Source organism: Brachionichthys hirsutus, chromosome 15, assembly GCF_040956055.1.
Source record: "Brachionichthys hirsutus isolate HB-005 chromosome 15, CSIRO-AGI_Bhir_v1, whole genome shotgun sequence".
Taxonomy (NCBI): domain Eukaryota; kingdom Metazoa; phylum Chordata; class Actinopteri; order Lophiiformes; family Brachionichthyidae; genus Brachionichthys; species Brachionichthys hirsutus.
In genome coordinates this window covers 10655335-10670247 of record NC_090911.1, presented here as the reverse complement: position 1 = coordinate 10670247, position 14913 = coordinate 10655335, and the positions used below count along the sequence as shown (strand labels likewise).

The 14913-nt window shown below is 46.5% G+C and overlaps 1 protein-coding gene across 1 annotated transcript; it reads left to right on the top strand.

Moving 5' to 3' along the window:
• The first annotated feature begins 234 nt into the window (after positions 1-234).
• Positions 235-14487, top strand: hs2st1a (heparan sulfate 2-O-sulfotransferase 1a). Its single transcript, XM_068748685.1, has 7 exons — positions 235-629; positions 10274-10527; positions 10630-10715; positions 10912-11050; positions 11486-11583; positions 12766-12923; positions 13626-14487. Exons 1-7 carry the CDS (start codon positions 506-508, stop codon positions 13847-13849), a joined length of 1083 nt encoding a protein of 360 aa, XP_068604786.1. The 5' UTR covers positions 235-505; the 3' UTR covers positions 13850-14487.
• Positions 14488-14913: the final 426 nt, after the last annotated feature.

Sequence of the window (14913 nt, the reverse complement as noted above, 5' to 3'; positions counted from 1 at the left end):
TTTCGTAAAGGCTTAAAAGGAAGTGCGACACTTGCTGTCTGAGCACGAGGATGTTTCAGAAAATTGTCCAATCCGGATTGAACAGGCTGCCACTATCGACCAATAGAAAGCCTCCGCTGCATTGTGGATTGTTGATGCGTCCAATAACGGGAGTGACAGGAATGTAGTCTCTCCGTGATGCGGTGGGGAAAACACTGTTTGGGTCAGAGCAACGCTACATGGGGGGGGGACAAATCCGCTCACACGCTGTCCTTTCCGGATTTAATCTGATTTAAATTACCGAGCCGAGCATGAACACATTGTTTTTGAGGTAACCAAGGTTTTTTTTTTTTTTTAACAGCGAGTACTTTCCATACACGAAGAGAGAGAGAGAGAGAGAGAGAGAGAGAGAGAGAGGGCCATGTACCCAGCCGCTTCGTAACCACCACCGTCGTCGCTGCGTGTGTGTTTCCAGTGTCTTCTCCTCTTCACTATGGACTGATCAAATCCCTCTCTGGATGATTTGATGGGGATTCTCAGAGTCATGATGCCACCCAAGTTGCAGCTTCTGGCGCTGCTGGCGTTCGTATCGGCCATGTTTTTCCTGGAGAACCAGATCCAGAAGCTCGAGGAGTCCCGGGGAAAGCTCGGTAAGTTCGTGGGGCTGCAGCCCCCCCCCCCCCCCCCCCCCCCACGCACCCACCGAACTCCAGGAACACCGCAGGTCATGTGTGAGCTCGTTTGGGTTGGTATTAATTAATGCATAATAACCATTGCGGTGCATTTGCGTGTCGAGACTTTCGTCGTAAGGTTCGGACGTGTAATTTGGATCTCATCGTTGTCCTCTGCCTGTGAGAGGAATGTCACTTCAGAACTTCATTATTGATTAATCTGACAATTAGTTTCTGCATTAAACCGTTTGGTCCATGCATTAGAAATGCCCCCCATTACACCTTCCCCGAAAGCCCACTAGGACTTCACTTCTCTTGGATTTGTTCTCTGGCAGAAACCCAGAGATTCTCCATTTACAATCATGATTAAAAAAAAAAAAGTGGAAAATTCTCACATTTAATAAACTGAACCTGGAGAAAGTAATATGGTAATAAGGTAATATGAATGAATAGATAATCAAAACGGAGGTAGAATAAATAACTGAAATAATCTGACTGTTGATTAACTGGTAAAGAAAAAGAAAAATAATACAATTTGTGTTGCTCTTACAGCACTTTTATTTTCCTGATCAAACACTTAACATCCAGTAGAAAAAGTATCACTTGATCAGTCATGAATTTGCAGTATTAGACCCCCCCCATTCCCTTATACTGTTCCCTCTGGGCTGAAACGTAGCTGGTGCTGCGTTTCAGAATCAGAATCAGAAGTACTTTATTGCCATTGTCAATGAGGGTTCACTGACTAGGAATGTTTCTCACCGAAGTCGTGCTACATGTAACAGTAATGACAAAATACATCTTATTTGAATCTTATTTCGCGCTCCCACTGGGGGGCGTCTTCCCAATAAAGATCTGGGACATTGTGGGATTATTTTTCTGGTGCCTCTACCGTGGGGATTACGTTTTTTTTTTAATGAGCTGCAGAATATTTAATAAAATCTGAGGGTGTTAGGTGGCGTACCTCAGAGATCCACTCACCTCCTCTGCTGCCATTTGTGTGTGAGCTTGTCCCCCCCCCCACCCCGCCTGTCTATACCCACCACCAGCAGAATCTGTTGAGTTGGCAAAAAGCGTTCTGATGGATGACAGGACCGAGCAGACGTCTGTATACTGGAGCTCTGAAATATGTGCTGCACAGCCAAATGGTTGTGAGCGAGAGGCGTTCAGGGGCCACAATGCTGACAGAGGGGTCAAAGGGCCACGCGCATTATCGGGTGCGCCTGCTGCACGCCCGTCTGTGCAACAATAAAACCAGCGCCACAGCAGAAATGGATCTCTGTGCATGTGATCGACGCCGCCGCGCGTCACCTTCCTGCGTCGTGCTCTTACACGCCCACGCCGTTGCAGGTAGGAATGACCAGCGTCCTGTCCCCGCAGCGTCGGGGCCCATCGCCTGGCACGCATGCTGAATCATTCCCCTCATTAGACGACACCCCTGTGTTTCGCTTCCGAGCTAATCTGCCGTCTCAAGGTTTCACCGAGAAGAGAAGTCTCCTGCATTACAATCGTGTTGCAATGCAGCTGTGGGCCGAATCCATTATCCTGAGCGTCTTTCTGCAGGGCTGAGCAACAGTAACGCAGACTGACTGTGGATGGGTGGCTGGAAGGAAAAACAGAGGTAGAGCTTCTTAAATAAAGAGTCCCCCCCCCTCAGATGATTTGAGACTTTCACACCGATGAAAGCTCGGCAGTCTGAAACCTTGTCCTCTACAAGTCATATTATTTTTGACTGTATTCTGGACAAACCTTTGCTGTCACAGCCTTCTTATTGATTATTCATAAATCACTCGGAAGATTCATCTGAAACTGGAAGGCGCGTCAAATTCAGAGCTGAAATTTTGAATTGATCCGGATGAAGAGGTGGATCCATGATTTCCAGCTCATTTCTAAAAACGGTTTTGCAATGATTCCCTGTCTTTCCCAGCTGAGGCGTATTCCTCGCAGTCGTTTGTCTGTCCTTGCTTGCTGCTTTTGCAGATTCAAGCCATGCTGACCTTATTTCCTTGGCGGTGGGGATTATAATTTACACAAATTAAACCTTTTAATTCCAAAGTGTTGAGCTTTTCAGCATCTTTATTGAAATCGGTCAAAGAACTCGCAGAGATAGGTGGGAGATTAATTCATCTGTGTTCTGTTCAGATCTGCATAAATAGAAATGTCACCTCATGGCTGTTGTAACAACGGCAAAATGACCCCCGTGCCCTGCAGGGCACGCGAGCGCAGCCTCTCAACCAGTGAGACACATTTTATTCCCTCAGAATCGGCTTCTTTTGTCACCCGGCTGTTACTCAGCCTGATTAAAGGACTGAAATGTCCATCTGTTGCATGGCGATGTTTTGTTCCAGACACTGGCGGCTCTGTGATCGGCTCAGAGAGTGAAGGGAGACGCTGTTGAACGCTGAAGGAAGGATATGCATGCGCTCATTGTCAAAGTGTTGGCGGAGCCTGACGCAAGACTTTTAAGCATCCGTTCGTCGCTGCGGGCTGTCGCTCTCAGGCCCGGAATGACTTTCCCTTTGATTGTCCTGCCATGGTCAGGAATTTGCTCTTCTGGACTTTGGTCAAATATCGCCAGTCAGCCCTTTATGAGCGTATCGCCTTCACTTTGATGGGGCGGCTTTATGCCTTAGAGCTGTCCCGCTGCTCAGACCCCCCCCCCACCCCCTGCTGCTCACCCTGTCATCAATGAAACCTCGGGCGGCAGTTGCATTTGACATTTGACTTTATTGATGAGCCAAGCATCTATCCAGTGTCTGCAGGAGCAAACGAGCTTTTCCTTTCGAAGCGAATTGGCGGCTCTCAGCTGACGGAGTTTCATTTCTCACCTCCTGAAAGTTTGATTTCTGTCCTGTTTTTTTTTTTTTTTTTTTTTAACTACCACCACAAGGGTTTGCTTTCACCTCTTCCCATTGGTCGGATTATCAGCGGCATTGTGCAAAAGCTGTGCAACGGTTTTCTATGAATGCTCAGAGCAGGCCCTGTGGTGTCTCCAGGAGTTTCTTTTTATGTAACGATGAGAAATCGGGAGTCTTAAACCAAATTTATGCTCACTGGGAGGCATCCGGGGATCAAATGCATTCCCATATCCTCTTTTTTAGAGTGCTGGTTCATGATATTCGCTTGGTAGTTTAGCTTTGTTCTCCTTTTATCCATCTATTATTCCGCCCAACAGCGATTATGATTTTATCTGCAGTGTTTTTGTCAACGGCTTCAGATCCAGTAACCTTAAATCACACCTGCAGGGCTACGAGTTTGACTTTGGACTTTGTGGAGGCGTGCCCTCTACCCCGGGGTATTGTAGTTCATGCTGTGTTTTAGAAATGAAAACAAAAATACAAATATTTGTGTTTTACCAAATGATGTAAAACATATAATCAATTCATAGCAGCCCCCAAAAGGTATGCAGAGATTTAAATTGCTTTCTGCAGACGGGGGGAACTCTGATGCTTTCTTATTTCACCCCGCATCTGTTTTTAGCCTCCTTAAGGGGCGTAAAGGGGGGCACGAGTCATTCGCTTTCACTCTGCACGTTGGCATCTGCTCCTGTAAGCAGCCAGCGCCATCCGTCGCCAGAACCCGCCTGCTCTCACGCATTTCATTTAATCGGCTAATGGGGAGGCGCCCACGACGGCCGGGATGGTCGTGGGTGTCTGGGATGGATTTGCTGCAGGAGGCGGGGAGGCAATGGTGCTATTGGTCTCAGCGGGCTTTTGCTGCATTGTTAGAAGCATGCTTTGATTATGGCTGAGGATTTACAGCCCCCCCCCCCCCGGCGGCGGTGAGCACTTTGTCTTGACGGCCAATGTGTCCCCTGCAAAGCCAACCAGCGCTTCCAGCGGCAGCGGGATGACGGACAGGCTAACCAGCCGAACACCCTTCTCCCCTCTCTCTCCCTTCAGCTGGCCTCGCCACCGATATTCCTTCCCCGTCTCCACTGACGCACGTTCTTTCCCCTCTCCCGCTGTCTCCGTGTCTTCACATGAGGGGGTTCCATCAACATGAAGAAGGTTTCTTCAAATACCACCAGAACCACTGCAGGCGTGCGTTTGCTGAACTTGTGCGGACTGAGTGCCGCTAGATATTATTACATTAGAAATGGGAGGCGGGTCAGAGGGCCATCCTGCACCAAAACAGAATCGTAATCCTTTGTTAAAAAAAAAAAAAAAAAAAGAGGAAAAAGACGGCTGAAGCGTTTTTACAACAAATTTCGTCAGAGCACGGTGGAATAAAGGAGCAGGAAGGTTGTTGAAGAGCACTGCCCCTCGTCTTCCTCAGCCCATTTCTCAACTTGTCCTCTATGAACTGTAGTTGGCTTAAAGCCTTTCTCATATTTTCCTTTAAAACCAGCTGTTACCGGGAACAACTGCTCGGATGGTCCTACTGCAGCTTCCTCTCCACCTCCTCTCTTTACATCTTTGTCTCTTTCTGTCTTTCTTAGTCTTTTCATTGTCTTTCCGTCCTTGTGTCCCTTTCTTCTTTCTAAGTCAGCGAGGATCTGCAGAGGAACCTGTGGAGGTGCCCCGTGTGGGACGGGCTCCCAGCGGTGTTCACCTTTCCCCCCTCCCACTCATCATTAAACCTATGAATAGCTGTCCTCTGCTCTATCTAATGGAGTGTGGACTTTTCCCCGGACTCCAATATATGCATTATTAATTATCCGTTACGGGGAGGCGAAGGGAACATGACTTATCCGGGTTGTAAAGGCTTGCAACCGGATCTGTGCTGTTCCACAAACCTTGTTTGTTGTTGTCTGAGGGCTACAACAGCACTGACCCTTTTCTGATGTTCTCCCTTCCTGTAAGAAACGCATTCAGTGGCTCTTTCTCGCCCGCCGTTACCCTAACCCACGGACCTACCGCGCTGAGAGGAATAAAAAGGGAAACGCAGAAGTTGCGTGAACATGCTGATGCGTACATATTCAGCCGTACTCGCTTTGAGTGGACGATAATCCAAATGGAAGGTATCCAGTTTCGGTTCCCTGCTACAGCAACCGCAGGCTGCAGCTGGCGCTTGCATCATGTTCCGGTTTTGAGCATCCATGACGGACAAAGATTGAAATCAGTCCCGTACAGCTTACGGGAATTTCCTTTACGTTTGCATCCATGACAGTTTGATGGCTTCCATTCTCTTCTTGCGTCGCCTTGTTTTGTTTCTTTTTTTTGTTTTTTTCCTTATTTGCATATTTTTCTTTCCTTTCTGGAAAAACAAATGTCAGCTAATGTCCAGCGCTTAGTCACTGACGGCCTGTGCCCAGTGGAGATTTGTTCCAGTCAACCTCAAACCGTCATTTACTTAACAAAGACAGGCCAATCATGCGCTCTGCCATCTGTAAATGGTTCTGTAATCTCATCAGGCAGCACGCGGGCCTCCTTTGCCCATTCCATACCTGTCCAGACGTTATCGGCTCACCTGTCAGACAAGCACCGTGGGCATCGATCGCGCAAAAGACAAATGCAGTGAGAAATTGGCAGGTTGAGCGATGAAGATAATCATCTCCATCGATACCGGGTTGTTATCGTTAGTGTAGGCACATGGCTTGCGTGTGGCTGGATCTTATTTAGTGCACGCTGGTGTTTAGTCGAGCAGCGTGTTTAACATTTATAATTCATGAACTCCACAGAGCAAAAAAAAAAAACATCTCATCCATAGGAGAAGCCTACAAGAAAGGGTCATTCCGGAAGTCCGTGTTGTGAACATCTTCCTCCTCCTCTGACACACTTTGGCTTCATCGTGGTCTCGAGGACGAAAGTATTTTCAGTCACTGCTGACAAGAGCGAGTTTTGTCTCTTCTCCATTTCTAAGGAACGCTTTGTCGGCGTCCTCTCACAGAGACGTGCTTGTTTACAGCATGTGGCTTCATCAGGGATGAAAAACAAGTCCTTTTCGGGGACGCATGACCTTTACGTAGCTCGTTTCTGCTGAAGGATTTCTCCTCGCTTGTTTACTGTTCATTGTGGGTGGAAATCCGGCTCATGACCTTACAGGCACGCTTCATGCCTCCTATACATATTTTTCCTCACCTTTCCCACTCCTTCTCTGCCGTCTAGTAAAGCAGAACCACCGTGAGAGTCATAACAGTGGAAAAACTCTTTGCCCTGATTTCGCGCGGCGCCGAGAAGCGGCGGCGCCATCGAGGTGAGGAAATATCACGCCGCTGCAAAAGTTCTATTTATGAGAATCATCATGGTAGCCAGACATTTTATTTTCTCTGTACTTCACCCGGCTGTGGTTGCATTCTTTTTATTTTTTATGCTAATATAGGAGCGATTCGGTTCCATTTATTTGCAGTTTTGACTTTGATTTGCTCAGAACCATGTCTAGCATTCCCAATCAACTTCATTACTTTTCTCCCCGTGCTCATCTAAACTGTTTTGTACGACTGATTTAGAATGATCTTAATCTTAAATTCAAATCCGCTCCCCTAAATGTGGGGCTACATTTTGGCGGCGAGCTTCGAGGCTCCGCCGAGGGAAACGCTGCCAGCAGCAGCAGACTAACTCAATTTTTATACAGCGGCAGGCCAGATCCTCCTCCCCGTCATCCTTCATCGATTTAGCAATCCGGCAGCATCCGAGCAGAACCGTACAGGCCGTACACTTCAGACTGCTGCTAATAGCCAATCTCTATTACCCACCTATACCGAGGCTTCAGTTTGAGGGGCTAAACCCTCCCAGGGGAAGCAGACGGAGGGAGAGAGCTCCGACTGGTGGGGCGGGGCGATGATGGATTTATGAGCTGCTTCATCTTCTCCCCTCCTCTTTTATTATCCCATCAAATCTGACGCGATGGCAATAGTACACGACGGTCCATCACGTCTCACAGATCTGGGGCGCACATGAATGATGATTTCAAATGCTTGCATCTAATAAGCTGTGAAATTGCTTCAGTAAATATGTTTAACTAGCAGCGCTCCGCCTTCCTCCCGTCTTTCACTCTGAATAAAACTCAGAGTAATAGGCTTGCAGTTGCCACAACGTTTAAAATCCGTGTTGGCGTCATGGTTCAGAATTGGCTTTTAACGTACAGAGACTGCTTGAGGGGGAAGAAGCTGACAGAAATGTGGGATGAAAGGCGGTCCTGCTGTGTGGCCATAGTAATTCAGGCTTTTGTTCTCTAATTAAATTACCTCAGAAGGGAGTACTAAGCTGAAATGTGTGTGTCAGTGTGGCGCCCTCTGATATGGAGGATTGTGCCAAGTGTATTCAGTCTAGGGATGAATGGCTGAGAAGCCCGCGTTGCGTTCTGGCTGGTTATTGGAAATTTGCCACCAAACACCATGTCTTCAACAAATGTTTTCTGAGGCCCTTCACATAGCTCAGGGTGTTGTAGTTAGGGGCACCGTGCCCCCCCCCCCATCTTGTTTAATCAGACGTCTGTTTGGGTTTTTTGAAAGCACAATACAATGTATTGATTTTCATTTGTGTTGCTACTAAAAAACAGAAATTGGCAAGATCTCTTTAAGAAACACATTTCGGATACTCTGGATAATCCACTTTCCTTACCTTTTCATTGTAAGTTCTGCTTGAATGGAAAGTAAATATTCTAGTTTAGAACTGTATTCATGTATTATTATGATATTTGGAACTTTTGAACATATTTGCATAGAAGCATTGTTATCGTGCCTGCAACTCATGGAATCCCACAAGGATATGTTCCGGGCCCACTTCATTCAACAGTTACCCGCTACCTTGTGAACACTTAACACACATTGAACAAACAAATTAGATATTTGTCAGTGGTTCCTTCCTGATTCTATGTACCTGATTGAGAGACATCAGAAGTTAGATCCTTCTTAAATTTGTTCAAAAACAGAGGCTATTATTGTATTTTATCTAACAGTGGCTATAGTCCTACAGAAAGTCCAGGTCAAAAAGACATTTTCTGTATCCATGAACTCCTCTGGTTTGTGAAGAAGATCTGTTACTACACGTTAGACCAAAGTCACCCAGCATGTATGACTTCCATTGTCGCAGGCTGCCCTCCAACTCCTTTTCAAATGTCATAGTCCGTCTGTCTCCCTTCAGTTTACCATAAAAATAAGCCCGAAAGGACATTTGAGCCCCTGCAATAAAGTTCCGCCACAGCAACTGTTATTGCTGTTGTTGTTGACTAATGTGTGCTTCAGATGGACATGGGAACAAATGTCTCCATGCCAGCTGTTTGCATTCTGACAGCCTTCAGCCAAAACCGCCACCTGGCAAATCGGCCTGTAGCACTGGCAGCGGCGACTGGTCTCCGGCAGTAACCCGATGCAGCTTTGATGAGTGGAACGTGAACAGCTGCTCAGGAGGGTGTAAGAGAGGGGGCAGCGAGAGGCCTTCTAAAAGTGTGCGGTTCGTTCGCGCGGATGAAGGAGAGCACGGCGTGACATCTTAATTGGCCTCAGTTGCCAGACTCGAAACCTGTCCCTGTCCAGATCGGGCTGTAACAGTGTCTCAGTAGCCATGAGGGGCTTTAGGAGCCCTCTGGCTCCACCGAGTGCTCCCACGGGTATTAGATGCCCTACACACACACACACACACACACACACGGCTTCTCCTCCGTCCTTCCTACAGGACACCCTGAGGCATTGTCCAAGACCAGTCAATCAGATGTGAATTCAGATGACGAAAAACCGGCAAAGGCCCGGGCATCTTTGTGTAGGGTCTGTTCACAGAGGCAGCAAAAGTCGGGCTTGTCCGGCGGGTCCATGCAGTTTCCAGATTGATATTCCCCAACCCCTGCCCTCCTAATTTAGACCACATCGATGTCCTTACAACATCCATTTAACAATCAAGCGACTGAAGCCATACGATTGCTCGCAATCTTCCTGGCTATAAAGGTACATTTTGTAAGATTATAGTCTGAATTGTTTAAAAATTGGGAGTGTGTTGAAGCTGTTCACACATCTCCTACAAGTCTATGCAGTTTTAGGATTGAGTCACCCCCGTCCCCCAAACTCTGCCCTCCTCTTTAGAGAATAATAATATCCAGCGATCAAGTACTTGCACCGTCCGCACCATCCGCACCATCCAACAGCCTGCGTCTGACCCGTGTTCTCTACCTCTCACCTCCAATAAACGATCCTTCTCTCAAAGGAAGAAGAAACGAGGTCAGATGAATAGTTTTACACCACCAAAGGCCCTGCCTTAAACACACACAGACGCACTTGGCCGTGATGGGACATTAATTTGCACACAGACACTCACTGTGCAGTTAAATAAGTGAGAGTAAAGATTAGGGGATTGATCAGCAAACAGGAGAGCTGGTCCCACGGCGTGAAAGAGGCTGGCCACGAAGTGGAGTCACTAATATTCCCATTTGACGCGTTACTTCTTGATCTTCAGTGTGATGGGGGGGGGGGTGTCTAAATGTGTGGTAGTAGGAATATTCTATTTGAGCGTAAGCCATAAAACATGTTAAACATTGAACAGTGAACAATCAGATATCAGGCTGTTGCATTGTGGGTTTAAGAGTTAAGCGTCAAACCCATGTTTGCTTATTCTGAGGTCAGAAGTCGGGTTCCGCTAGCCGAAGGTCGTTTTCAGCTCGCAATGATTTTATGCAGTGTTTAACCGCCGCACGATCCTTACCTGAATATCCTGAACCCCAGTGAATACTATTTCCTGTCTTTCCTCCCATAGAACGAGCCATTGCCCAACACGAGGTACGAGAGATCGAGAAGCGCCACACGCAGGACGGCCTCCGGGAACGGGATTTGTCCTCCTCGCTGTTGGCCGACGGCGAAGAAGATCTCGTCATCATCTACAACCGCGTTCCAAAGACAGCCAGCACCTCCTTCACCAACATTGCCTACGACTTGTGTGGGAAGAACCGTTACCACGTCCTGCACATCAACACCACGAAGAACAACCCGGTCATGTCCATGCAGGACCAGGTCGGTCGGCGCGAGGGGTCCACTGTGGCGTTTCAAAGTCGGGTTGGGGGGGGGGGGTCTTTTTTTTCATCCACTGTAATGAGAATCTTTATTTTGCTGAAGGTGCGGTTTGTGAAGAATGTGACTGAATGGAAGGAAATGAAGCCGGCTTTCTATCACGGACACGTCTCCTTCCTGGACTTCGCCAAGTAAATGCGTTTACTGTTTGTGTGTCATACGTTCATGTAAATCTCACCTGCAAATGTTTTACAATATGTTCCGGTACAAACATTTGGATTGTACTCTAAAATAGGGAAAATCTTTTTGATTTCTTTTGATTCACGCAACTTTGGCTTTTTTCTTGAAGTCCTATTGAATCATCCAAGCGGCTGTCGTGTCTCTCAGGTTCGGGATGAAGAGGAAGCCCATCTACATCAACGTGATCCGGGACCCCATTGAGAGGCTGGTGTCCTATTACTACTTCTTGCGTTTCGGGGATGATTACCGACCCGGCTTGAGACGAAGGAAACGAGGAGACAAAAAGGTTTCACTTGATTACTTTCTATCATTCTTTTGTTTGAGTCGTAGGTTCACATAATTGACAGACTTCTTCTGATCACACTTGCCATCAAAGGGATCCCCATTAATTCACTCTAAGTGAAACCTAATGGGGCGCCAAATCTACAATCTACTCAATTAGCTCTTTGCGTTTCCCTGGACGGTCTTCATTGGTGGAGCTGCTTTGAAGTGAGGTAGTATAAAAATACAAACTATTGAAGCCTTCAAAGTAGCTTCTGATAAATTGCACCAAAGTGTGTTTTTTTTTTTTTCTTCTCCTGTCTCACATGAAGACATTCTGACACATTCTACAATGAAACCCAGCAGCATTCTGATCTTTATGTGGGGCACCTGACTTTCACGATGAACTGAAATGATCTCATTTGACATTAAATGCTCATGCATTGTGTTTCCACTGCAGACGTTTGACGAGTGTGTCTCCGCTAGCGGCTCGGATTGCACCCCGGAGAAGCTCTGGCTCCAGATTCCCTTTTTCTGTGGCCACTACTCTGAATGCTGGTGAGTAGTCTTTGCGTCCTCTTTTATCTAGAATTTATATTTACCTGTGCAGAATGCTGGTTGGAATCGGCTTCATATTTGCAACAATAAAACGACTAAATCTACTGCCTCTAAAGCCAGAGTGGTGATTGTTTATTCATCTGTGCCTGAAATCTGTTGTTCAAACGCTAAAAGCGCATCTGAAGGCCAAAGCTTTGCACCATGTCACATGTTTCTAATGCCAGCATTGTGGCGCAGTAAATACCCACTAACCCATTAGATGTATTAATCCACGGCTGAAAATAGTCCCAACACAAGCATGATTGACTTCTGTTTCATTAAAAGCCTGATAGGTTGAACTCTGTCTCTTAAATCAAACTCAATATGTGACATTTGTGATCGTAGGATATCGAGCAACGGGAGGCGCACGCCATCGGTTCTCTTTGAACTTCTTCTGTCTCTGCTGGCTGGTCTCAGCCTCGATCTGTTCTCGCTACACGACGATCCGTATTCTCTCGCGCTCTCCCGTCCCTCTTATCCTCCACAATCTCCCCTCGTCTCTGCCCTCCATCTTTTAACCTCCTGGTTACTCTCCTGGTGCAGTTTAGTGACTCAAAGTTTGGGTTCCAAGGATTTATCTCAGTTCTTCTGCGCTGGTACCGGATTAAAGTTGTGGGAAGCACTTTGGAAACATTAAATAAATACAGAAGACAAAGAGGTGAAAGTGCTGCCAGTCGTCTCATGCCATTCAGCGAGGCGTTCCAAAAGGTTGATTTATATGTTTAAACAACTGAGCGTCCTCCTTTATTATCTCATTTCCTGACTGAGACGGTTCCTTCCTTTCTTACAGCCTTTTTTCCTGGCGCTGTCTTTGTACCCGTCAGCTCTCCTCTTCTGCTTTTTGTCACCCTCTTCCTCCTTTCCATCGCTTCTGAGGGGTTGCCCCTTTTCCATGCATTGCAATCCGGATTTCCTCAACAACCGCCGAACGGAATTGCATGAACCCTCACACGCTGACGCTGTGCATCTCACTGTTGGTCTCTTTATTGTGTCTATCTTTGCGCCGTGTTGTTCACACTCAGGGTTTTTTTTTTTGTCCGAGGCATCTGCGTCCTTGGGCACATACTTTTCAGCACAGTTGAGTCTATTTCGGAGCGAGGCTAAGATTACTAACCACATCCAATCAACATGATCCCTCTGCAGGAATGTGGGCAGTCAGTGGGCCCTGGAGCAGGCAAAATACAACCTGGTGAACGAGTACTTGCTGGTCGGAGTAACCGAGGAGCTGGAGGACTTCGTCATGATGCTGGAGGCTGCGCTGCCGCGCTTCTTCAAAGGAGCCACGGAGCTGTACAAAACAGGTAGCGGCCATGCGCTGTTGCTTTGGTTTCCCCTCAACAGTATTTTAATCCTCTGAAAAGCAACGCTAGGCTTGGTTTGTATGGCAGTGTGGCCGTGTGCTGCGATTGCGTATAAGCAGCTTGAATTGCCCCTCTGAGAATTGAACATGATCAATATGCACTCATGCCTCTTGCTGATGTAGTTACAGATTAGTTACAGTGAGTGCAGCCAGAATGAATTATGGGGAGCGCAGAAGAATGCAATTTAAATTTGATGTAGCTGAAAATGTGATGTTCATCATTTCGGGCAGCAGATAAAAATCCACTTGCTCGACTTAATCAGGTGCGTATTTAAAGAACCTGAAGACGGTCTCAAATCTCAAGCAGGACGTTTTTTTGCTGACCGGAGATTCAGGCGATGGTGTTTCTTTCAATTGGGAAAATTAAATGAAAGAGAAATGTAGAACGCACAGTGCTTTTTAAGTGGGGTCAATTTACATTCATATACATTTTTACACTCAGATTCTATTCATGGTCATGGTTATGGCTTCAGGCCTGAAACATACTGGCTTTAGTGATTTTAATAAAAAAAAAAAAAAAAGGTCATTAAAATAATTTGCTGTCTCACTGCGAGGCAGTAAGACAGCAGAAAAGGAAGGAGCCACTGCAGAAACAAAAATACTAAGTTCGGGTACCTAAACTACTCTAACCCTTTTATTGCAGGGAAGAAATCCCACCTGCGAAAGACTACCGAGAAAAAACCGGCCACAAAGGAATCCATTAAAAAGCTGCAGCAGTCGAGCATCTGGAAGATGGAGAACAATTTCTACGAGTTCGCACTGGAGCAGTTCCAGTTTGTCCGGGCACATGCTGTCAGGGAAAAGGACGGGGAGCTCTACCTGTTGGCGCAAAACTTCTTCTATGAGAAAATCTACCCCAAAAACTAAAAAAGGAGAGATGTCGTCTGAGATGAATCCACGAGACTCCTGGTGGGTGGTTGGTTTGATCATGTGACTGAGAATGTAAAGCTGCGCTGCAGAGCCATCTGCCTCCGATGCAGAGTTCAGACTGCAGAGGCGACGGCGCTCGTATTCACGTCTGTGACGAGGAGCTCGCGTTCCCGACCGGGCGGCGGGGCCTCCGCTTCTGCCCAAGCAGCCGGTCGGGCCTCGACTCCTGACCGGCGCCGCGCCTCCCTCTGATCCAGACAAGACGTTTTTAATGGCTCTGTACTGTTCGGTTGTGTTTGATTGTACTTTAACTCTTTACTATGGGTGTCTTTTCTATGTGAAGACGGTAACATTTTTCCATGGTGAAACATCCCATGTCGCACCTCTACTACTAACTTAAAGAGATTTTAAGTGTAAGAAAAAGATCCTGTGCTGTGTTATTGGACTTGGGTGGGAACCTTTGAGGGTTTAATGAAATAAAAAAAAGTGTGTGACCATGAACTATTTACCGGGACAAGTGTGTGTTTCATGCTGGACTAATCAATTGTAATGTGGAGCTTTACCCAGAGGCCTTTCCTCAGGTTCTGATGGAGGCATTTACACTTGATATTAATAAAGTGTAAGGTGTAAATATATATATACTGCTTTTACATTCATACTGCTACTTTTCCATTCTGTCCATCTTAATCAAGTTTGCACTTCAGCTTTTATTTTAGTCTGCGTTTGCCTTTATTGTCGTTCTTTTCATCTCCGAATCATTTGGCCGTGGGCGGGGACTGATTTTTCACTCTGCTTCAGGGAATATTCTGACATTTCACGAAGTAAGTTTATTTGCTTTCGTGCCAAGGATGAGAGACGATTGAATATTAGTTTGTGACCAACAGTGGCTAAGCATGAAGAACTCTCAGCAGTGGGAAACTTTCCAAATGCCACAAACTTCAGCTGCACTTCTCTTTTTCAACTCACTATTTGTATGTCTCAAATTAACAAGATGTTGATTAGAATTGTAATAGAGTGACCGTGTGATCCCTAATAACATTTTCTAATTAGTTTGTGTAGTT